General features: G+C 44.0%; 1 protein-coding gene across 1 annotated transcript in view; it reads right to left on the reverse strand.

Annotated features, from left to right (window-relative positions):
• Positions 1 to 3,026: 3,026 nt before the first annotated feature.
• Positions 3,027 to 26,459, reverse strand: part of FAT3 (FAT atypical cadherin 3) — a 467,371-nt gene continuing 443,938 nt past the window's right edge. The window contains exons 23-28 of the mRNA XM_088455722.1: positions 22,355 to 22,508; positions 20,226 to 20,881; positions 15,759 to 15,872; positions 7,631 to 7,690; positions 5,240 to 5,275; positions 3,027 to 4,838 (exon numbers count right to left, since the gene is read on the reverse strand). Of these exons, the coding sequence (XP_088311848.1) occupies positions 4,219 to 4,838; positions 5,240 to 5,275; positions 7,631 to 7,690; positions 15,759 to 15,872; positions 20,226 to 20,881; positions 22,355 to 22,508 (1,640 nt within the window). The 3' untranslated portion in view covers positions 3,027 to 4,218. The remainder of the gene's footprint in view (positions 4,839 to 5,239; positions 5,276 to 7,630; positions 7,691 to 15,758; positions 15,873 to 20,225; positions 20,882 to 22,354; positions 22,509 to 26,459) is intronic.

Below are 26,459 nucleotides of genomic sequence, written 5' to 3' on the forward strand. Positions count from 1 at the left end.
TAATGCTGCCAACATTAATGGCATTAATATTAAAACATGGCACCACCTAACGGAAATAATAGGTGTTATGGAGAAGCAGCTACAAAACACAGACTGATGTCTGCCCGATTAAGTCATTATATTTATAACTGTGTCTTAAATATGGCATTTATCCAAATCTTTTTAGCATATTTGAAAATTTCTTCAGTCATGTGCTGGAGTAAATTGATTTTCTTCCATAAATAAAATACATGATTATGATAATACTGCTCGATTGACATGAGGGAGAAATTGGGTTTCAGAGATGTTACAGTGCACACATTACCCTCACACGCTGGGCCTCATTGACAAAGTGAAATGCATCGTGCACCACCTAACGTCTTGGCACAGAGGAGGGCCGCCTATCCTCCTGTGATCCCTCAGCATAGTACAAGTGTGCCCTAGTGTGGGGAGAAGTGGAAAAGACTAAAGTGGATCACTGGGCAAAATTGTAAACATCTCATCAAACGTTCAACCATTATTTGTAGAAACATCCCCTTTATTGGTTCAAGCTTTTCCATTTTTCTCCTATAATACTGCTTGGTTTAGTCTCTTTGATGGCATAAATTAAATATGAGGTTAGGGGACATCTGGACTGTGACACTGCGTAGAGTGGGCGTAGAGAGGCGTTTCTCCCTGCGTAGAGTGGGCGTAGTGATATCAACCTCAATAAAAGTCTAGGACAAAATATGAGGTGCACAATACAAATATTTACGTGGGTTGAAATGGCCGTGTACCCGCCTGCACCTGCAAGGAATGTGCCATCTCCAGCACTTTATTTTGTCTCGATAATTATGCCCTACCAAATGACACTCATTGTTTACCTTGCTCAGCAATAATACTAAGTGCACCAGCACGCCTACACTTAACTTTGCAAGGAATGCCCTTACTCTGCTAAACACCTCAACTTGTGCCCTGAAACCTTCCGCAAACACTGCAATCTTGCTTCGAAAAACTATGTACTGTGATGGAGGCAGACATTTTGTGAACTGAACCAATGGTCATAAAAAAAATTACTGAGGCACTTTCACGAAGGAGTTAGCTCCTAGGTCTGTGGTCTCGTGAACAGTGGTGCTGCCCATAAAATGCCCGTCTCCATTGAATGTAGGCAGCAGATACACGTTACCGGATAGGTGTTAGGGGATAGTCTTTTCTAATTATGCAAAATAGAAACAATTTAGTGTTACCTTTCTATATGAAATATAACTTTAAAAACCTTTTTCAAATACTGAAAGAAATTGAAATCTGCTAAAAAAAAAAACCTATTAGCAGACCTCCTATTATTTCCTTTAATCTGTACGCCAGGGGGTAATATCTGGACGAGTAGCCCAAAGCTGAATGACATATGGATGGATACTCTGTAACGACTAAGATGAAAGTGTCATGCAATTAACACTACTGCACAACTACATATGAAAGAGCTAAGAGGTAAGCCATACTATAGACACTATATACAGGACCTAAAACATGGCTGCAGGTAGATATTACCAACCACCAATAAACCATAGAAATATGGCAAGGGACAAAATTATAGTCCCATCTTCTGTACAGCCAAATATTTATTATATTCCCCTTTATCTTATATCTCAGGAATGACATAATGGGTTGATATCATCCACAGCACAGGCAGCTATCTAATTATCAGCTAATTATAAAAGTCTAGGAAATGCTACATAATACTCTGTTCTACATATCTACCCCACCATATTTGTGCTATGTATTATCAACCCACATTTAATATAACCGGGAAATAAAACAGATTATGTTCCACTGTGTATAAGGTATGTACTTGAAATGCTGCTTATTTATCACTTACAGCAATGTTACAAAACACAAATTCTGCTGAAGGTGGTTTATATAGTGGATACTTCAGCGATATAAAGCATCAGGTAAGAAACAGGTTTCCATAAGAACATGGTGCTTCCCACCAATGTCACTCCCTACCCATGATTATAAACTCAAAGCAGGTTCTAAGCAAGTGGCTTGTGGATGAATGCGGGAATTGTGGTAGAAGTGGAAGACTATGAGTAAGTGGTCTAACTATTACTTCTCGCAACATATTTGTGATACATACATTTTTCAGGATAGTTCCCTTTAAATATTAGTACTTTTATTTTCTAGTGTGTTTTGTTTTTGTTTTACCTGGGTTTATGCATTTGGAAGATGACACAGACTGTACAATTAGTGTGTTGTTGGGTAGATTGTGCCTAGAAGATGAAGGAAAACTGTGACAAACAAGCCAGCTCTCTCGGCTGCACCGCAACAAATTACTTCTGGCCCAGAGCGATATAGGTAGAACCAAGGGCCCACAACTGCGCTATGGCCATTGTATGTGCAACCAATAGGGATATTGACAGTACTGTGTGAGAAAGGATCCCAAAAAAAACCTTTGGAAGTGGCCTCAGACCCTCAACTGCCATTCAGAGGAAATCAGTACGACATGTACACCGGAACTCCCCCCCCCAAAAAATTATATGGGTAATCTAGTTTTTGTAAATTTTGCCCTTAAGTTTACCCTATTGGTAGTACAGACTACCGTTACCCCAGCAAATGTTACAATATAACATACAGAGTTATCGGTTGGCCATTTGAGGGCCAATATCACTCCTGTTTGCAACCGCTTGGATTTAACTTTGGTTATATTTGTAAAGTGAAATCAGACGATGACAACATTTTACATGTGTCACAGGGTCAACCCGCGGCATGGAACCATAAGTGATCCACTCATTGTGCCCAGCTGGTAAATTCAAGATCTTTTCAACTTGACTCAAGGCAAGACGGCCACAGATTGGTGGTTGGGTCAAACAAGTGGATCACCTTTGCGTCTGTGGCTAGTGTCATCCTCAATTAGTACTCTCCAATGTCATACAGTTTTTGAACAAATGTAATAGTACAGTTTGACAGGTACCTTCTATAATGGCAAGTTATAAAGAAAGATTTCTGTATATTAATGTTTCGTGGACCTCACGTCTTAACACTTTCTCATATGGCAAAAGAAAGCAAATGAGTTTACAGTCTGTTTCTTTATTTTTTTACATCTTTTCGCTTGCCCAGTTCGCAAAAAGAATTCATTACAAAAAATACCGCAAGGACAGGTGGGTAATTCTCTATAGATATCTGATATACTGTACATAATACTGCTCACCTACCAAAGACAATACAATGCGTTGTATCTTATTGCTTACATAGGTTAAATTGAAATGTTCGGTTATACTACACCATGTCTCAAAAATGTTTAACGGGAGCTTTAAGGTGGACTAGAAAAATGGTTACATGTGCGGTGCCTGGAATTTTTTTTTTATTCGTTAGTGCAAAACAGAAAAGTGGACCATTGCGTGAACTGAAAACGGTCAGCACAGACAAGGCACGCGCATTCCTAAAGAAAATTGTCATATTGAGAAGTATGGCTAATTTTGTTAGAATATATACATACATATCGTCATCTGTTTAAAGCATCTTTCGTTGTTTTTTTTTTTTTTTTTTTTTAGTTTTTTATTAGTTTTATCATCTTGTGCTATTCCAGTAAACGTTTTTAGGTTTGTAAACAGCCCTGGTGCTTTTGCTTTTTTTTTTTTCTTACCCCAATTTAAAAAAAATTCTGGCCACATACCACCATTTTGTGGGCCGGTCCAATAATACGAGACTGCAGTCTATGAATTCACAAGGATAACAGAGATATCACTGGGACACTTGTAGTGACTGTTTCCTGGTGAACAGAGATGTTTTGCACTCTAGTAAATAATTGTTCTGCACACAAAATGGCCACCACCATTGTGCGTAGGTGACACGTACACGTTAATATCTCTTACAGCCACAAGGCCATCTTCCAATGACACCTGATACACACGTCTAGTGTAGGCAGACATTTTCTATCCGCTTAGCAGGTTGGAATCCTGATTTTTTTTTTTTTAAAACACGTGTGAGATTTTAAATCTTTAGCTTTCAAAATGCAACTAGATTTTTTTTGTTTATATTAAAACACTGTGCATACTTTTGGCAATAAATATAAGCAAAATGTTAGAAGGATTGTCTATTTTGTTTTTGCAACAGATCGCCAATAGACTACCAAAGCTGTTGGGATTCCATCGTTTGCACTCGTTATTAAAATGTCCACATCGAATGCTGTACCTCCTTCTATACGTGCCTGTAGGGGCTAGTCAAGAAATGCTATATGTATAACAAAAAAAAAAAAAAAACTGGTCACACTTGTGTCTGGTGTTGGGTTTCCATATAGGGAATGTGGGAATGATCAATTCGAAAGTCGTCCAAACTTTCATAGTCACTTATGGCCACTTCCGTATCCTCGAGTCCACAGCTAGCCGAGATATCTGATGAAGAAGCACCTACTGAATTGTGCAAGGACAAAGATACGTTATCTGTGCTCGTCGTGTCCACCTTTTGGCTTGGACCAGGCACAAAAGTACTAAATGAATGTCCAGGTTGCGAAACGGATGTGTCTATTTCGTTGGAGAGATGATGGGGTGGAAGGTATTGGCTCGGGTGAAATTGTGGGCGCCGCCTGCAGTCGGGGCTGAGTGTGTTGACCACAGACCTCGGCTGGACTTTTGGGAGGGTGTCGTAATGTTCTTGGAAGTCCTCCGGGAGAGGAGGTGGCAGTTGGTCTTGGCTTAAATAATCTTCGTGTTGGGGAGGGGGATAGTCACTGTCGATGTCATAACCACCCAGGTAATAGTCAGTTTCCAACTCTCTGGTGCTACCGTGGTGAGCAGATGTTCCATCGGCTGCTTCATAGTTCGGAGCTTCTTCGATGTCGGAGAGACGAGCACTCGGCATCCAATCCGATGTGTCCCAGTGGTATGCTGTGGAAATATACAATTCAGAAATGAATATACACATAGTAAGAAAAAAAGGTTTGCATGCTCCTGTTAATAGAATGGTCAGCCATGCATTTTGTACTCGATCTTCATCTCGTACATGCTTCCAAGCATGAAAATAAAACACAATTTACATCGGGCAGCGATAGGTTATAATAACACAGTGTGAGCAGCGATCGGAAACACAATAACAATACAGTTTTATTAGATAAACATGTTACCAGCATGCCAGGGGGGATAAACATCAAGGCTGGGTATTCACAAGCAGGCGGGAGAAAGAGGCAAAAGTATTCAAATCATGTTTTCACAATAAAACGTTATGTCCGACAGACGGGTTAGTGTAATGCAACAGGAAAAAGCAGCAGGATTTGGGTTGCAAATGTCACCTCTGTTGTAATTCTGTCCTTGGTCCATTTCTGAAGCTGTTTGGTTCAAGGAGAGGAGAATAAAACTCACAGCTCACAAAAAAGGAAAAAAAAAAACGATCTACTTTTTTGCATGCATCAAGGTGAGCAGGTGTGTGTCATCTAACTAATTCAGGAAATTGTCCTAATTTGCCCATAATTTCTGTTTTGTTTCTTTCTGCTATTGGATTAACACATGTATGAGAGCCATCATTTAGCAATCAGGCTGGGCTAAGGATTGTGCAAAAGCAGGTGTGTGTGGTATTATAATAGGGAGAGAATAGACATCATCACGCAACATGCTCTCCACCTGTATCAATGTTTGTGAACGCTGTTAGGGGTATATTTATTATAGGTGGCAATTGGGCTCCAAAAAGTATACTCACTTAGCCCTACATAAAACAGTATGAGGAATGATGGGGCATGAGGAATGATGTTGGAGCTGCTGTCCCAGCTTCGACAAGACAATAATAGTTGTGCCTAATTGCCACCCATGCGCCTAAGAAAAATGTCATAGCTGAAAGGGAAGAAACATGGGGACATGGATGCTGCCGCTGCGACGCTCTTGCCGTAGGGACAGAGCAGTTAATGCCATAGATAAGAGTAAGTTAACAGGGTTCAAGCTCCAAGAAAACTAAGATTTACAGAACTTGGTCCCCACTGTGAGGTTTGCAAAGCAGTCTCCAGTGGGAATAATGGGGACTGCGGTTTACAGCTTTTATTAGGCATCTCCTGCACCCGGCCCTTGTTAAATGACTACTTTACTTTAACCTGCCTGTTTCCGCATGGTTTTACCTTTAAGATATACCATTTAATCATAATTGCCAATTATGCCTCGATCAACTAAACATGGCACGCTGTAGTCCTGCACAGTTGGCTTAATTCCAGCTCTAAAAACTTATGCTGCATTTCTGTGTTATGTTCTCTAATTGTGCGAGGACACAGGAGTTCTACCCCTATGTGTGAACAATTCCGGTTACAAGGTAATAATACTGTATTGTTTCTCATAAGCCGGGGGACAAGAGATGTCTCTAGAGACATTGTGACTTGCTACAATATTTGTGGGAGCATTAGTAATTAATAAAAAGCACAAGTGGGGGATAAATGAGAAGAGAACACGCTCTTACCCACAGCACCCAATTTATATTATTTTTTTAAATGTAATTTTTAAAAAAATGACCGTTCAGGTCTGACAGCTGAGTAAAGCCACTTATTCTGCAAGTTTATAAGCGGTATAGTGTCATAAATGCCCTGGCCCTACATTCTCTATAGAGTTCCTCTTGATTAATAATACAAACTAAACTCCCTTATACAGTACGAGAGACGCTTTTATCCGGAGCTATGAGCAATTATTTGATCATTTCCAATGATGATCTTTCTATTAGTTTACTGGAAGTAGCGCAGCACCCATTCACTTCAGCAAATGCAATGCAGACCTATAGATCAGGGGCAGGCAACATCCAGCACTCCAGCTGGTGTGGAACTACACATCACAGCAAGCCCTGCCACAGTTGTAGTAACAGCAGAGCTCTGGCCGTGGCGCACTGATATAGATGAATTAAGTTTTCTATGTGCATGTGTTCCTTAATATTTACAGAGAAATGAAGTCATAACGCTTAAGCAGCATGTACTCTTGCAAAGGCATTCCTTGTGTTGTGCCAAAGGCAAATTGTACTCCAATATGGTAGCTGCGTCGCTTGGCACCAAGCCATACTGCATTTATAATTTTTAATAATGATAAAAAGCAGCAAAACCATACAATAATAAGTAAGGACCTATGCAGTGGTGTAACTAGGGGGGTCCGGCTGTACCGGTTGTCACCCTCTGAGGGGGTGATATCAAAATCCCGGCTCCTCCCCAGTGGCAGGCAACTGGGTGATGCACTGTGATGGAATTGGCAGCTGCCGGTCACTGAAAAAGAGCCGTCAGTGCCGGTAGAGTCTCTGGGGGCTGGTTGGCAGCTCCGGTAGTGCTGGACATGCCCCCAGAGTGATGAAACAGGGCGTGTGCCATGAGGCCACGCCCCTGGGCAGAACCATCCTGAGCACAAGTAAATTGTAATGTTCCATTTTTTTTTTACTTTGTGTTTATACAGTACCCCATTTATTTGACATAACAATTAGTAGGCTATGAGATTTATAACAATTAATTGTCCTCAGGTATTCCAGAAAAATCAATAATAACAATTACATTTGTTATATTTATTTTCAGAGGGATTTTTTTTTTAGTTTGTGAAATTTTCAAACCAGATCACAAACAGTTTTTATATAAATGAGCAGTTAGCAATGAAAAAGCAAATATAATTTAAAAAAAAAGAGAAAAGATTAACTTTAGGTAAAAGACTAAAAAGGTTACATAAAAAAATTTAAATACCTTCATTTTCTATATTATCAACAACATTGTTGACTAGATGAATGACAGTCACAATGGAAGCTTGTGGAAGGGGGGGAAGAGGAAGAAAGAGGGAGACAACAGAAAGATTAGTTATAAAACACACAAAGATTGTTATTGTATCAATCACCACACAGATAAACGGATCTTTGCCATAGTATTAATGGAAATTATATGCATCGATTACAAGTGATATAGGATAGCCGCTCTCCTATGATCTCCACAGTCCCTCATGATTATACCAGACTTGCCCCATACTGATTACACCAGACTTGCCCCATACTGATTACACCAGACTTGCCCCATACTGATTACACCAGACTTGCCCCATACTGATTATACCAGACTTGCCCCATACTGATCACACCAGACTTGCCTCATACTGATCACACCAGACTTGCCCCATATTGACTATACCAGACTCACACCATACTTGCCCCATATTGACTATACCAGACTTGCCCCATACTGATTACACCAGACTTGACCATACTGATTACACCACACTTGCCCCATACTGATTACACCAGACTTGACCATACTGATTATACCAGACTTGCCGCATACTGATTATACCAGACTTGCCCCATACTGATTACACCAGACTTGCCCCATATTGACTATACCAGACTTGCCCCATACTGATTATACCAGACGCCCATACTGATTACACCAGACTTGACCATACTGATTACACCAGACTTGCCCCATACTGATTACACCAGACTTGCCCCATACTGATTATACCAGACTTGCCGCATACTGATTATACCAGACTTGCCCCATACTGATTATACCAGACTTGCCCCATACTGATTACACCAGACTTGCCCCATACTGATTATACCAGACTTGCCCCATACTGATTATACCAGACTTGCCCTATACGGATTATACCAGACTTGCTCCATACTCATTATACCAGACTTGCCCTATACTAATTATACCAGACTTGCCACATACGGATTATACCAGACTTGCCCCATACTCATTATACCAGACTTGCCCCATACTCATTATACCATCACTGTCCGACACTATGGAGCTTTGTCGCAGCTTACAAATAGACAACTATGATGATAATGGAGGTGGACTAAATAGTAATACGCCCGTCAAGCAGATGCTACGGCAAGTGTTGATTGCAGTGACATAATGGACCAATGCATGTGACTATTACTCCTAGCAAAATCAGAGTCCGCCCTGTGAACTGGATATGTAGGAGAATGTCTAGGACACCATTGCTCTGTGTGTGCACCCACCAGGCATGGCGGCCCGCCCCTACGTCCCTGTAAAATAATTATATATTCCAGTCCAAGACAGCTTAACAACCATTCCTTATCAGCACAGGGCTGGGATAACAATGCCAATCGCTCATACTTCTGCCCATGAGTCTACTCACAGTTATCGGATGCAAGGCAAGAGCCAAGTTTGTCTGATTGCCCAGCTGACCCTGGGCGTACTGAATACTTATAGAAACGTTATGTGAATATAAGATGTAGGATATAGTTTAATGGAAGGATTGTAAACTGCAGTACACCTTGTTGTAGCATCTGGACCATGACACAAAAGCAGCAAAAAGGCTAAAAACGACCAACAAGAAAGCAGCTAAATCTTTACCTTAAACAGAACAGTATGCGACAAATAATGCCGGGCACCAAAGAAGAATAAATGTTGGTTGACTTTTACTGATTCTGAGTTGGGAGAAAAGCAAATAGAGCAAGTAACTGTGTACCTGGCCAAATCATGCTGCAATACGAGGGGTGCAAATACATTGATCTATTTTGCATGCAGGGTAAATACTGGCTGCTTTTGCATGCAGCCCACAAACCCTGGACAGCTTTATTTTTACACTGTAATTTAGATTTCAGTTTGAACACACCGCTCCCACATCTAACACTCTTTGCACCTTTTCTATCTGCCCCACCTGCAGTGCAGCATGGTATTTACCAAGGAGCAAAGTTACTTAGTTTGTTTTTGCTTTGCTCCGAGCTCAGAACTCAATCTGCAGCTCCACAGTTTCCAAATTGATGGGGAAAGAGCGATAATACAAGTTAGGGACAATCTGCAGGTTACAGACGTTTCATGTGCCAACTTCATTTAGACTGACTGCTCACATACAGTGCACTCTGCAGGTGGGCGATGCCAGCATGGCATGCTCCAGCACACGCTCTCCGAAACGTAACTCGCCGGGATGAATTATTTTCCAAAAATAAACCCTGCTTGGCCTGTAATGTATTAAAGTAGCAATACAGCGCACACAGGTGATGCGTCACACACTAGCCTAGAAATAGTGGGAATAAACTGAGAGGGCAATGAGCTCAGATAAATTAATGCAGAGTTGAACTGATGCCAGCTTTGCCATGTATCCTGCTCATTTCCAGAGCCGGGCGGATTGGCAGCCTATGCAGAGTGGTAGGTACACAATGATACGCCTGTTTTTTTTAGACGGATCTCTGAGTGTCAGTAGGGGTGACTTGCGTTCCACTGTGTGACGGCCACAAAAGGGCCGATGGACTGATGGGCCTGTCCGGATTGAAAACTGGCCGACCAGCTCCGCCAGGGTTACTGAGAGACGGGGGGGCGTGCAGCAAGGCCACGCCCCCGCACGGTGAAACCACACCCCAGCGTGGTGAGGTAATGCCCCCTTTTCGCATCATGCTAAGGCTGTTCTACAGCCCCAGCCCATCCCTGGTCGAGGATGATCAGGTTGACCATTCGGCAATGCTGCATCTACGGACAGTTTAACTGTCCATGCGCTGATTTCCCAGTCGGTAAAGTTGCCAGACGTGCATTTGACTTATTGCACTGGACAGGTTATAATTAAACATCTTATTTTTTCACGTTAACATTTTAGCTTCTATCTATTACACTTTATCAGCAGGTAACCACATCATTTATTTGGCTTTTGGTCCTGCAGCTGACTCTTCTAAGACTTTTAATGGCAAACACAGAAGAGTAGAGTATTTTTTCTTCCGCTGTTTTACATGTTGATTAATCAGGGTAAAAGCCAGACAAAATACAACACTGACATTATGGTTCAGTTTGGAAGATCAAAAAACAAAACAATAAGATCAGTGAAGAAAAGATTAGGAGACGGATTCGGAACAAATTCTTTAGTCACTATGGCAACGTTAAATGCAGGGAGATAACGTGATACTTGTGTCTTTCAGGCAACAGTCACCAGCATTAAACCTTTCTAACATTTTAATTGCTTACATTCACTGTGAGTACATAAGACATTACTCAGTTTGACATCTACTTATACAGTAGCTGCATTAGTTAATTTGCATCATGACCTGATACAATGCAGAGCTTCATAGGGAATCAAACTACAGGTTGAGTCTCCGATATCCAAAATGCTTGGGACCAGGGGTATTTTGGATAACGGAATATTCTGTATTTTGGAATATTTGCCTATCATAATGAGATATCTTGGGAATGGGACCCAAATATACACACAGAATGCATTTATGTTTCATATACACCTTATACACACAGCCTGAAGGTAATTTTATACAATATTTTCAATAATTTGTGCATTAGACAAAGTTTGTGTACATTGAACCATCAAAAATCAAAGGTTTCATTTTCTACGTCAAGCCAAAAAAAATTCCGTATTTCAGAATATTCCGTATTTCGGAATATTTGGATATCGGAGACTCAACCTGTAATGTGTAAATCTAAAGTGAACATAGGATTAACACAGACAGAGCACCTGCTTCCCCAGTAGGAGGCGCTTTACATTCATTATATGGGACATCTGCCTCACCACTACATGCATTATATAAAACATCCCCCCTCACCACCGGAATGGGTATGAAGTACCGACGCCGAAAGGCCAAAGGGAGAAGATCCCGTACCCTAACCCTCCCTTAGTGGTGCCTAACCCTAACCTCCCCTTGGTGGTGCCTATCCCTAACCTCCCCCGGGGGTGCCTAACCCTAACCTCCCCTTGGTGGTGCCTATCCCTAACCTCCCCCGGGGGTGCCTAACCCTAACCTCCCCCGGGGGTGCCTAACCCTAACCTCCCCCGGGGGTGCCTAACCCTAACCTCCCCTCGGTGGTGCCTAAGTCTCCCCATCCTCCCCCCTCCCCCCCTCCGGCTGACAGCTAGAAAGCTTCGCTCACCTTTGTTCAGGATGCCGGCTGTCGGGATTTCGTCGTCGGGCTAAAGATAGGGATTGGTATTTTGACGCCTATCTTTAGTCCTGGGTCAGGATTCTAACGTTGGGATTCCGTCGGTCGGTATCCCGGTCGCCATTAAATTAACTACATCCCCTCACCACCAGTGAGTGGCACTTTACATGCAATATATGGCGCAGTTCCCCTTATGTATGTGGCATGTTATATGGAATATATTTGAACCCTCCCTTCACCACCAGCGGGTTACGCTTTACATGCCATATATGGGAACTTTCACCTCACCATCAGTAGGTGGCCCCCGTCCCCACACACACTGGGGTCTATGTAACAAGCAGTGAATAGCAGGGAGAAGTGGACCAGTGGAAAAGTTGCCCATAGCAACCACTCAGCTTTGAAGTAGCATTTATAAAGTACAGTCTATAAAATAATAGGTAGGAGCTGATTGGTTTTATGGTCCACTTCTCAACACTTTTCACTGCTGGATACATACACCCCACTATCTGAAATACTAAATAAGGAGTGTTTTTGCTACATGCCTGAAACATGCAGAATGACATTTAAAAGGACGACTCTTTTTTCTCATGCCACCCTGGACGGCCATCTTACAGGCTGCGTTTGAAAAATTTATGTTAGGAGCTGATTGGTTGGTACTTTATGTCTCTCCAAGGCTTAGCACATAGACCCTTTAGTTGCTTATTTATTAAGCTCCACAATTTTGCCCCATTCTTACTGACGCTATTCACAGCAATAACAGGTTACTTAACAGGGCAATTTACCATTGAAATCATGTAAGAGCACCTCTGATAGCAGGTGATTCTGCCTTATTTAACCCTCATTTACTTGCTTATGATAGTGATAAATGAGGTGCGTGTACTGATCATGAACAGTTTTTCAAAGTTCCTAAATAATAGGTCCCAAACCTGTACCATGTCCAGACACACAATATGGGTTGGGTATGGGATCCCGGCTGTCGGGATGCTGGCTGGCAGAATACAGACAGTCACAATCCCGACAGTCGCAATCCCGACACTAACAGGTAAATTCCCTAATGCATACCCCTAACCCTCCCTCCCCGGTGCCTGAACCTAACCTCCCCACTAGTGCCTAGACCTAACCTAACCCTCCCTGCACCCTAAATCTAACCCTCCCCCCTTAGTGCCTAACCCTAACCCCTAAACCTAACCCTCCCCTAATCCCCGATACTTACCTGTGGGATGCTAGCGGTCGGGATTCTGGAGCCGGTATTTAGACCATCGGCATCCAGTCTGCCAGGATGCTGACTACATCCCTAATAATACTATGGCTGACTTTCTCCCAGATACAGCAAATACAAAATTGAGGGGGTAGATGTACTAAGCCGTGGAGAGAGATAACGTCCCAACCAATCAGCTCCTGTCATTTTTCAAGCACAGCCTGTAAAATGACAGTTAGGAGTTGATTGGTTGGTACTTTATCGCTCTCCATGGCTTCATACATCTCCCCCTTAGTTCCGCAATATCTCCCAACCGTCCAATGATCCCTACAGCAAAGCCGTACCACAATTCTGTAGGGTATAGCCCTAGACAAATTGGTCATGGCAGGTTTATTACAGTAACATCCTGATCCTGGCTACGTACAGTCTCTTTATGCCAGGAAACACTTTCACAGCGTGATCCTGTAAATCTCAGAGACTCATCTACTGGCCACAGATATTTTAAAATATATGTTATGGCGTGATGCAGTCAGGAAACCCTGACTATCCCGCCCGCCGATATCCCACCACTGACAGCCTGACATGGGACTAAAGATAGGCGTCAAAATCCCGACGTCTATCATTAGCCCCACTACAAAATACAGACACCCGGCATACCGAATGAAGGTAAGCCGGGTGTCTTAGTGTCTAGCCGGGGGAGGGGGGGGGATGGTTAGGTTTAGGGGCCCCCGGGGGGACTTAGGGTTTGGCTCCCCTGGGATTGTTAAGGTTATTGTAAGGAAGGGGAGGGGGTTATGCACCACTAGGACGGGTGGGTGGTAGGGCACCCCTCCCCCTCCCCGCGGGTGGGTTACGTTTAGGCACTAACAGGGTGGAGGTTAGGCACTAGGGGGGGAGGTTAGGGTTAGGCACCACTAAGGGAGGATTAGGGGGGGAGAGGGGAGGGTTGGGTTACTTACCAGCCCCAGTCGGAAATTAGGTCTGTCGGGGATCCGCTGTCGGTATTTGATCTGGCGGCTATTTAGCTGCCGGCATTAAATACCGATTCCTGTTATGGCTAGGCAGGTACTTTTACCACATTAGCCATCATAGGTTCACCCAGGCATCCAGGAACTTCGGCTCTTAGGTGGGTCAGGGAGGTGGGAGCCTCCGGGCTACGTTAGTCCCCCTAGATCTGGGGGATGGAGCCCATAGTGGTCTACTGCACCACACAAATCCATAAAGAGAGAAAAAAAAACCCATAAAAACAAAAGACAAAACAGCAAAGAAGATTCAATACATCTCGTACTTCAGCCTTGAGCTAGAACAGGAAAAAATCCCTGTGCAATCAGAATGTTAGGACAAAGGAAGTGATGTAGAAAGTGAGATGTGATGCCCCATGTCCTATTACAGCATGTGGGTCCTTCACTCACACAATACCCCCGACTCTCCAGCTGCAATGAAGCCCATCCATGAACAGAGGGAATTTTAAGTAATCCTAAAACAGCACTACACCTATAGAAGTGGTATGATTATTATTATTAGTGTAGCTTGTAGCGCAAGGTGCGGTTCTATTAGTTCACTATGTCCCCAGAGCAAGACGGTGTAAAGCAACCTCCGGCACCATGAAGCTCAGTAGGAGACAAGGCTCTTCAGACTTCCCTTAACTGCAAGACTAGGAGCAGGAGGCCTCTAAATCTCTGCTTTGCCCAGGCTTCCCCAAGGGACATAGAAGACATCATCGCTTCATGAATAGCAACCTCTCAAAAACTTTTTAGTGGTGGGAGCCTGTATACTATACCTTCTCCTCTAGATTGGAGGGAGCCATTAAGACTGACCTGCTACTGAATTAAAAGAATAAAGGAAAACACGCCAAAAAGTGCATACATGTAATAAATAATATATTTGACTGCCTGGCCAAAAGGGCAAAAGAACAGTGGTGTGCCGAAATAAAGCTAAAAGTGGTAATTGTGTACGTGCACCACATAAATGGATGATCACCTGGTGTTGATCCTCACCCTCAACGTAGGCTCTTGTACTCAGGTATCTCAGGCTTTCCGGGCCACCAGCCAGAGGACACCTATATTACTTAATCTGGACAAGTGGTTTTCGGTATGGGTGGTGATGATGGTCGGGGTTACCTAGGGGAGCCAATTGGGTTTTGAAAAATGTTACATTAATCATAACTTTTTGTCTTATTACCTTCCCCAATTGAGCGTTGTGTATGAGTTTCTGGAATCAAGGCGGCAGTGGCCAGAAGAAGTTTGGTAACCACTGATCTAGATTATAGACACATTTGGGAAGGGCCGTATTCATCATTAGGTGCGGTAGGCTTTGGCCAATGGGAACCAGAGATCGTACATATACAATATAGATACCCCCGCCGTCATTGTTCTAAGTACCGTTTGCGGTTATCCAGGTTTATTTTATTCCGAGATAAGACTTTTACATGAGAAAGAAGAAGCAAGCTAAAAGTGTACCAATGAAACCAGTGACAACCCAAAGTGCCTCACACCTCACTGGTGCCACTTGTTCCTTGGGAACGGACAGGCTGCTTTGTCAGGAATATTGCCACAAAATGGCTGCCTCTGCATGTGTAAGGCGACAGCTAACTTTTATCTCTCAGCCAACAACTGCCCCGCAGGGCACGATAGTGCGGCTCTGTCACGTGACTGCACGCAGCGTCACAGCGCTGAATATAGGTGCAAAGAGACAGCTCAAGCCCCTGACAGACAGCCTAGAATTAAACAAAGAGATCACTTGTACTAACAACACATTAAACTGCGATTTTCTTACCATTGTCGTCTCCGGAATCGGACTGAAAGGAGCTGAGAGACTGGTTTTCAGAATTGCTTCCTTTAGTGCTTCCCACAAAGCAGGTCATCTCTTCTGCTGCATCCAGCCCTTTGCCTTAATGTACAGCAAGAAAGCACAGTATTGTCACATACATGCTATACAACTGCCGCCTCACCAATACAGACACCCGTAATCCCGCATCGGAGAACGAACATCCTTCACTATTATCAATCTTTACTGTAAGAGCTCCGGCAATGCAGCATTCAAAGGGATTCTGATGGAGAAATGATTCCGATGCTCCAGAACCCGTCACAGGACGTAATGGTGACATTATGGGGATTTGAATATTGGTATTGTATGTGTCCCTGGAATTATAGGGGTCATTTAGTAACAAAAGGCAAAAGTGCAATAAGCATATCTCCCAGTATTCACCTCTGAATAGGGGGAGAAAAGAGTGCAAAATTGCTATATTGGGGTGCAAAGGTGGGGAAACCACTCAGCACCCTTGGGACAGCCCCCCCAAAGGATAACTGCATAAAAAAAACTAAAAAAGTGAGGAACACCCCAAATAAGCACTATGAAAATGGGGGCAAAAAAGTGCAAAGCAGGGGTACAAACTTAAAAACTAGGGAAATAGACTTTTGGGGGGCGGGGGGTCTGCAAGTATGTTTGCTTCAGGTGCGTTTTTTACGTTTTTTTTAAACTTTACTTTAGCGACTTTAAACCATGCTAGCACTCATTTTCAGGTACCCCAAATTTGCCAGGACTACTTATTTTCTCCAAAAAATACTGCTTAGTGCCATTCTTCACCACTTGTGCAAAGACGCTAATTAGAGGCAAATGTACCAACTTAAGTACCCCAAACAGTTTTATTAGGGCTAATTGGGCGCTACTACATTGATCCCCAATGTTTTCGCATCTTTTTTTGGGGGTTCAGGCTGATTTCCCCGATTCTGACACCACTTTTCGCCTGTTCTGACTTCGCGTGTCGCCGTTTTCACGTCTCTTGGTATTGAATAGGGTGAATTGCGGGCACGCACAAGATAAGTTTCCGCGGCTAAAATACGCGATGTAGGCAAAAAGTATGGCAGGCGCAACTTTATCGCGTTCACAAAACTAATTGAATACGGGCCAGTGTCGGGAACCCGCTACCGGCTTTCTCAACCCCTACACAATCACTGTCAACATAATGACTGTGGACAAATGATCATACCATGCCTACAGGGCTGTCAGGGAGACTCCGGATCTCCTCAGGGAAGTGGATAGTCTGGAGGCTTAATGATGCAATTCAGTGCAAATCACGTCCTCATACTCCTCCCCGTGCTGACAGAAGCTACGAATCATGGAATTTCACAATGGGGGATGAGGCCAGGGTTGGACTGGCCCACAGGGGTACAGGGAAAATCCCCGGTGGGCCCCACTGCCCACCTCCTCCTCTCTGTGTCAGGTTCCAGACCTCAAATTATAGATTGTTACTCTATTAGATGGTCAGATACCTGGTGGAGCAGGACCACTGATCAGCATGGTTCCATTCTATAGAAACTACACCAAGATTTGCCTAATGGTAAGTATCTGTGGTGGCTGGCCACACCCCCACTGGTGGATGACCACACCCCTTAAGCATGGGCCCCGGTGGGCCCTTCATGTCCCAGTCCAACACTGGATGAGGACGTAAAAACACAATTTGTGGCACCATGCTGTCGGCACCTCCCACTTCTGCCTCAATTCCGGGATCTCCCAGGGAAGGGGGTTGGGGAATGGCAAAGTAATCGGAGCTAACTTGTTGCTGCGAATTAGCATTTTTGCACCATGTCACTTAATATCCCCATAACTGTGTGCAAGAATATGAAACAACCAAGAGTCATCTTTGTAAATGAAGGAAATGGTTTGAATATTGCTCTGTTCTTTTAAATGTTATGTCCCCCTGTTACTTTACTATCAGTCCATATGCTTTCAAAGTTCACCTTGGAATATTCTGTGTTTCAGATGGCATAAAATGTCATTATATATTTACCGTAGTACTAAATGTCTTCTGAATTCCCAAATAAGTTTTATTTAACTTCCACTTAATGCTCTGTATTCTGGGCCTGATTCAGACCCGGTCGCAACCGGGTCGATGGTGGCCCAGCGCGCATGCGCACGACGGAGCCAGCTCCGTTGTGCACATGCGCGAGACCCGGACGGGCAATCCGTCGCTCCGGGTCTCGCACCAAAGGGGGCGTGCTGTCGATGTTGAGTGACAGCATGCCCCCTTTGGTGGGCGGGCCGGGGGGGTGGCTGCCCAAACGGAGGCGTTCCCATGAGAACACCTACCGTTTGGGGCCGGCCTCACTGACATCAAAAGTGATGTCAGTGGAGAGATTACGGCTCTGTTAGAGCCGAAATCTCTCTGGGGCTTGCGGCAACGAGACCCTACCACAAGGGTCTCGTCGCAAGCCCGATAGTCACGATGGTCTTGACCATCGCGACCATCATCATGGTCGCTCGCTATAGCTGTGGGTGGTCACCCACAGCTATGCGAGCATCCAGGAGGCCATTCTAAAAAAAAAAAAGACCGGCCCTGATTCAGAGCGACCGGCTCTGAATCAGAGCCTCTGCCTCCTAATTTTCTAAGTACTGAAATAAGAACGATGTTAGGAGCTGTCACATTTAAAAGTGTAGTTTATAGCAGTTCTGTTACCTCCAAATGGAATATCATTTGTGGAGAACAATGCAATACTGTATTTATTTATGTTTCTCATATAAATTAATTTGTCACTGCCCTGCTGGCGTACTTTTGTAATGACAGCAATTGAAAACAAGGGATCAATCTAACAATGGCCGCAACACATTTATGGCTGTGTCTCATGGAAACTTTACCAAACAGAAAACCCTGTTTTAAAGAGTAGAGAAGGGTGGCTTAGATTTGACTTGGTTCTTTACGCGAAATTCAGATCTGAAACCGAGACAAAATGTGATCAAAAACACACGATATATATGAGCTTTATGTGAAAATGACGTTTCGTCTTGGTTTCAGAACTGAGCTTGGGGAATCGGTTTGATTTACCGCCGAACCCGTGCCTGGCGGTTGGAATCCCGACAGCGGCAGCCAGGCAGAGGAGGAAATCCCGATCGTCAAAGGTAAGTATATACTAAACTATTTCTACCCCCTAACCCTAACCCTCCCTTAGGGGTGCCTAACCCTAACCTTCCCCCCCCCAGTGCCTAACCCTAATCCACCCTCTAAGTGCCTAAACCTAACCTCCCTTCCCCGCCGCCTAAACCTAAGGGGGTTGCCTAACCCTAAGTCCCCCCCGGAGGTGCCTAACGCTAACCCCCCCTTCCCCTAGCCTAAACCTAACCTCCTGGGGGGGTGCCTAACCCTAAGTTCCCCCCGGGAACCCTAAACCTAACCCTTCCCCCCCCCCGAGGCTGTCCGCGCTCGGCGTCCCTTTGATCGGAATGCCGGGCGTTGGGCTCCCAGCGTATGTCTAATGACAGGCGTCGGCATATCGACGCCTGTCTTTAGTCCCTTGCCGGGATATGACAGTCGGGAAGCCGGCTGTCGGGATTAGGTCCGCCGGCTTCCCGACTGCATACCGAGCTTGGTGGGAGGAACCATGCTGAATTTGAGACGTCCATCTTTTCTAAAAAAGTATTAGGCAACGTTACGCTGAATAAGGAATGCTGTTTCCGCCTAACAAGAGCTCATCAAATGTCAGTCATTGTATTCACTGTATTATTTTATCAACTGTGGCAATATAGAGATCACAATATTAGTATTATTGTTTTTTTATTATTTGTTGCGCTCCCACCTCAAAGACATCATTCTATAGAACTATATAGTAAAAAAAACAGGACAGTCATGCAGCCCACCAGGCTGATCGTGGACACCTGAAGACCTTGGAAACTCCAGTCACTAGCTCCGTAGGCCCATGAGGAAAGTTCCTTGCATACTCCCACAGGTCAATGGTGACACTTTATAATGACTTTATTACTTTAGCTATACCCAAGTTGAAGAATGTCCAGAGACTCTACCAAGCGTTATTCATTGGTTGCCAGCAGAGCAACCAATTAATTCAATCAGCCCCGATAAATTGGGAGAAAAATGGAGGTAGCCTCGGGCTTTATCGCCCTTTATTGCTAGTGTCAGAAAGCAGTAGTAACAGATCTACCAGGGCTCACCAGGTAGGTAAAATCAACATAATAAAATGGTGTATAAAAAAAGAAAACAGGATATAAAAAAACTATATCCAGACTGTTAAACATTATTTAAATAATTTGTAAACCAATAGTTCGAGCTCTTATATTAGGACTTTCCTTAAAGTCTTAAATCATTATCTACTACACGCCCTTCTACTCCACGGGAGGTTTCTGTCCTCCATGAGCTCGCCTTAGGAAACCTGCGTTACGGTTTGACAGGTGTACCGCCCCAGTCAAACTCCCCACCTGCCACTGTTCCCGGAGCATGTAGTAATTATGACTTACAATCATTTCCCGTATCCCAGGGTCCCTTCCTGATGGAGTCGCAGTCAGAGCGGCACGGGGATACCGAAGGCATGTTAGGGGCCACACTGCACACCACCACACCCCTTCTCGCTGTCAGTATCCGAGGAGACTCCGGGTGGAAGGTTGTCATCTCCTGATGTTCCACACCAAGACCATCAACCATCTTATCCAGGTTGTTCCGAGAATCACTCTGAAAACAAGGAGTGTAGGCCATGGGACGAACAGGAACTTGAGGTGGACCCACTTCCTGGTAAATATTTCTACCATCTCCACCGCTCCGGAGATTTTTGAACTGAATTCCGTTGGTTTTGTTTAACAGGGCTGCAGTAGCGGGGTCTTGGACCAGAGTGATGTTGTTACGGGAGTAGTTTTTGCGGAAGACTTTTTTGCGGAACACTATGAAGAGGACGATGAGGACAAATATGACGAACAGAACTACGGCTATTCCGATCAGCTCCTCCTTGCCGACATAGGAATGTCCCGCTTGAATGTTGGGCACCACCACCGGCCGTAGACCGCAGTGCTGTCCCACATATCCATGAGTGCAATTACAGAAAAATGACCCGAAAATGTTCACACACGTCCCACCGTTCTCACAGTCCTCTCTCTCACATTCGTTGATATCATCTTCGCACCTAGGGGGGAGATTTATTCAGAGAGTGAAAAATCTGACACCTCTTTCGAAAATAAAACTGGTACTTTTAAACATACAGATGTGTCCTCATACATCTAGCCTTCTTGCGCTTTAAAAAGACCTTCTAATTGCGCCATGCTGTGGCGGGACTCGGTAGCGCTGAGTGTCTTTCGTGCAACTTTTTACCGTCACACAGTGAATAGTTAGCACAAGCAGCTTCTGCTGATTAAAATGATATGCGGCATGCCTATGTTCTCTGTGCGTCTGCGGGTGCATCTGCATGTGAAACGCTACGTTACAGTTTCAAAGCTGCTGACACCGTAACGTAGCATTTCGTATGCAGATACAGCCGCAGTCGCACACAGAATGTAGGCATGCCGCATATCATTTTAATCAGCAGAAGCTGCATGTGTGAAAAAGACGCATTTGAAGTTAAAAAGTCACACGAAAGACGCTCTGCGCTACCGAGGCATACGGAACTCCCGCATTATGTATGGCACGACTTGTTGCGCATGGAGGATAGATGTATGTGGACACATCTGTAGAAGGGGCAAAACAATTGATTCAAGTTCAGACCTTGGCCATTACCGAATTCGCGAAAACAAAACAAATAAGAATTTAATATTAAAAAACAATAAATTAATTTAATATTAAAAAACAACCTCAAATTCAGCACATTTAAAGAATAATAGTTTTGTCTCCCTTAAAATGTTTTTTTTTTATTGTTTTTTTATAAATTTGTTTTTCCAATTTGAACCAGAAATGAAAGATCTCTAAATAATTTCAGTAACACTACACGCTGCCGAAAATCAATATTTTATTACAATTAAACCACATCGAAGATTGAAGCGTTATGTTATACAGTATAACTGTAATAAACTATACATTCTTAGTTTATCCCAATTTTTTTAGAAACTAAATAAAGACTTAGATGTACGTATGTGTGTATGTGCTTTTATTTAGTTCTCCGAGAAGTATGTAGTTGGTCATGTAAAAATAACATGACATAAGGAGTGCATTATCACAGAAACATGAGGAGAGATGGTCATGAGCCAAAGAGCTTACAGTCTAAATACATTATAGGCAAACAGCGGATGTCATGTGAAATAAATCTATTTTCTTGTCATTTCACTAGGATTGTAAGAGGCTATTTTGAAAGTCAATCATGATTAATTGACCAGTAAGAGATAATGTCATATATTTTGTACAGGAGGGAGTGGGACTGTAGTGGGCTCTCTCTCCCCTGCCCCCTGTCAAGTGCTATAACTTCATATATATCTTTCATCAAGGTCATTATATCAAGCACATTAAATACTGGATTTTAATAATGAATTATCATCACTAATGCAGCCCAATATTTACTGCCTGTCGTGCTGTTATTTCCATATTTAATACTGTACCTTGTCCGTACACAAAAAGTGCCAGGAATTAGCAATGCGTTACCAATTTGATATGAAAATCAACAACCACTTACGTTAATCCTCTCAGGCCTGTCCTGCAGGTGCAGATAAACGAGTTCCCAATCGGATCACATGACCCACCATTCCGGCAGGGATTTGGAAAGCACGCTGTGATCTCAGACTCGCAGTTCTTCCCTATAAACTGAGACGGGCAACTGCACTGATAGCCTATAATTAGAAATGTCATAAAATGTAATATGGATATATATATATATATATATATATATATATATATATATATACACAAGCATATAAAACAATATAAATACATGCTATTGATTAGATCACAGCAGATGTTATGAAATACAGTATTTTTAAAATGTGAGCTGCAGCAATATTCCATTCTCATCAGGAATGGATCCGCCCGATATTAGCCGATCCCCCCGATAATTGTAGTGTGCATGCGGGCGATCGAAGGTAAAATATAGATCGGTTGGGGATGCCGGATTGTTCAGCATGCCCGTCCGATGCAGAATTTTGTAAGTTAAACGTCGGCCGCCTCGGGCAGTGTATGCCCAGCCGCGGCCGACAGACGTTACCCATGTTCCTTCACAGGGAAGGAACGTGGAAATGTCTCATCCCCAGGGGGTGGATCGCAGATGTAGGGGCCAATACGCTGTGAGATAGCTCACAGTATATGCCCGCAATATCAGCAGGGTGACAAGCTGCCATATAAAATGTCTGTCAGGGTGACAGGCATTTTATCTGGCAGTGTATGCACAGCATTAGATTGATAATCTATAATATAGTAACACCATGTAATTAAAGCGCTGAGATGTTGTCTCATGTTTTCTATACAGTGTTCATATAATTTCTCACTTCATTCTGTAGTACAATGCTAACTAAACGGTAACATATTATAGTGGCTCTCATCCTCTAGCCTTTAGCGCAGTAGTTATTGTGTCATGCCAGTTAGTGACCATATATAGCACGTTGTCAATGTAACCGGATATTGCAACAATATCACTTCCTTATGTAAAAATTATAATACAAGTATAGGTCCTGTGCAATTTATGCAAATGGTGATACATTAGAAGAGGTGTGCCGCTATACTGGAGGATGCCTGACCTCATCCAATAATTGAAATGATAATGGATAAATAACCAGATGTAGAGCACAACCTTTTCTTACTATAAGGTGGATTGTGTTATCCTTAGGGGTGAGCGGGTTCGGATTTCTGAAATCCGAACCCCCCCGATCCGAGGCGGGAAAAATCGAGCCTGACTCGGATCTGAAATCGAGGCAAAACGTCATCATCCCGCCTTCCGGGTCTCGTGGGTTTTGGATCCTATATAAGGTACCCGCATCGGCGCCATTTTCTCACTCGGCTGTGGACAGTGAAGAGGGAGGGTGGGAGTTAGGGCTGGCTGGGCTGTGTAGTGTAGTGTAGTGTTGTGCTGTGCTGCGCTGCTGTTGTCCATAGGGGCTGTGTCCACTACTTCAAAGTCCATAGGGGCTGGCTGGACTGTGTTGTGCAGTCAGTTCTCCATAGGGGCTGTGTCCACTCCAAAGTCCTGTGCAGTGTCCCAGTCCTAAAGGGGTGCTGTAGTGTTGTCCAGGGGGTGCTCTGTCCATCAGGGGTGCTCCCCCCAAGTGCAAAAAAAAAAATATTTTTTCTGTGTTTGAGAATTGTGTGCGCAGTAGCCGCACGTGCATCAACAAAGGAGCAGTGCCAAGCGTGCGCCTGTGTCCCATAAATAAAGGGCCGGCTGGATTGACCGCTAAAGGGTGCTGTAACCCCCAAAGGGCACTCCAAACAAAATGAAAAAAAATATTTTTTTGTGTTTGTGAATTGTGTGCGCAGTAGCCGCACGTGCATCAACAAAGTAGTGCCAAGCGTGCGCCTGTGTCCCATAAATAAAGGGCCGGCTGGATTGACCGCTAAAGGGTGCTGTAACCCCCAAAGGGCACTCCAAACAAAATAAAAAAAAATATTTTTTTGTGTTTGTGAATTGTGTGCGCAGTAGCCGCACGTGCATCAACAAAGTAGTGCCAAGCGTGCGCCTGTGTCCCATAAATAAAGGGCCGGCTGGATTGACCGCTAAAGGGTGCTGTAACCCCCAAAGGGCACTCCAAACAAAATAAAAAAATATATTTTTTTGTGTTTGTGAATTGTGTGCGCAGTAGCCGCACATGCATCAACAAAGTAGTGCCAAGCGTGCGCCTGTGTCCCATAAATAAAGGGCCGGCTGGATTGACCGCTAAAGGGTGCTGTAACCCCCAAAGGGCACTCCAAACAAAATAAAAAAATATATTTTTTTGTGTTTGTGAATTGTGTGCGCAGTAGCCGCACGTGCATCAACAAAGTAGTGCCAAGCGTGCGCCTGTGTCCCATAAATAAAGGGCCGGCTGGATTGACCGTTAAAGGGTGCTGTAACCCCCAAAGGGCACTCCAAACAAAATAAAAAAATATTTTCTGTGTTTGTGAATTGTGTGGGCTGTAGCTGTACATGCATCAACAAAGGAGCAGCGCCAAGCGTGCGCCTGTGTCCCATAAGTAAAGGGCCGGCTGGCTCATTTCTTAAAGGGTGGTGTAACCCACAAAGTGCACTACTCTCCAGCAAAAATAAAAAAATATTTTCTGTGTTTGTGTGCGCCTTAGCCGCACGTATATATCAATATTACATAAATGAAGGACCAAACTTTCTCCGATGAAAATAAAATAGGGAAAGATCAAGAACCACTTCCTCCTAGTGCTGTTGCTGCTGCTGGGAGTTGTTCATCATCCCAGAGAGGAAGTAGGAACACCACTACTTTTACTAAACAATTGACCCTCCAACAGTCTCTAGCGAGGAGGATGAAGTACGACAGCAGTCACCCTGAAGCAAAACGTATAACTGAGGCCTTGACTGCTATGTTGGTGTTGGACGTGCGTCCGGTATCCGCCATTAGTGCAGTGGGATTTAGACAATTGAGGAGGTAGTGTGTCCCCGGTTTCAAATCCCGTCTAGATTCCACCTGCATCCTCAAAGCAGCAGCGACAAGCGTGCGTCTGTCTGTTAAAGGGTGGTGTAACCCCCAAAGTGAGCTCCAACCAAAATAAAATAATCTTTTTTTTCTGTTTGTGTGTGAAATGTATGCACAGTAGCCGCACCTGCATCCCCAAAGCAGCAGCGACAAGCGTGCGTCTGTCTGTTAAAGGGTGGTGTAACCCCCAAAGTGCGCTCCAACCAAAATAAAATAATCTTCTTTTTTTCTGTGTTTGTGTGTGAAATGTATGCACAGTAGCCGCACCTGCATCCTCAAAGCAGCAGCAACAAGCGTGCGTATGTCTGTTAAAGGTGGTGTAACCCTCAAAGTGCGCTCCACAAAAAATAAAAAACTCTTTTTTTTCCTGTCTTTGTGAATTGTGTGGGCTGTAGCCACACCTGCATCCTCAAAGCAGCAGCGACAAGCGTGCGTTTGTCTGTTAAAGGATTACATCGGTGACAGCATCCAAGTAGGAATGTCAGACAGTCCGTACATGTACTGGCAGGAAAAAGAGGCAATTTGGAGGCCCCTGTACAAACTGGCTCTATTTTACCTGAGTTGCCCCCCCTCCAGTGTGCACTCCGAAAGAGTGTTTAGTGCACCCGGGAACCTTGTCAGCAAAAGGCGTAGGAGGTTGCTTCCACAAAATGTGGAGAAGATGATGTTCATAAAAATGAATTATCAACTCTTCCAGGGAGACCAGCCTCCAGAACATACAGAGGGACCTGTGGTGGTGGATTCCAGCGGGGACGAATTAATACTCTGTGAGGATGAGGATGTACACAACACTGAAGAGGGTGAGGAATCAGTGAATGAGGAGGATGAGGACGACATCTTGCCTCCGTAGAGCCAGTTTCTGCAGGGCCAGATTAATTGTTTTGTGGGGGCCCAAACGAACCAATCATTTCAGCCACAGTCGTGTGGCAGACCCTGGCGCTGAAATGTTTGGTTTGTTAAAGTGTGCATGTCCTGTTTATACAACATAAGGGTGGGTGGGAGGGCCCAAGGACAATTCCATCTTGCACCTCTTTTTTTTTCTTTGCATTATGTACTGTTTGGGGCCTAGTTTTTCAAACTGCCATCCTGTCTCCCACTGCAGTGTCACTCCTAGATGGGCCACGTGTTTGTGCCGCCCACTCGTGTCGCTTA

This window comes from Taudactylus pleione, unplaced genomic scaffold, assembly GCF_031769625.1.
Source record: "Taudactylus pleione unplaced genomic scaffold, aTauple2 ptg000667l, whole genome shotgun sequence".
NCBI classification, from domain to species: Eukaryota; Metazoa; Chordata; class Amphibia; order Anura; family Myobatrachidae; genus Taudactylus; species Taudactylus pleione.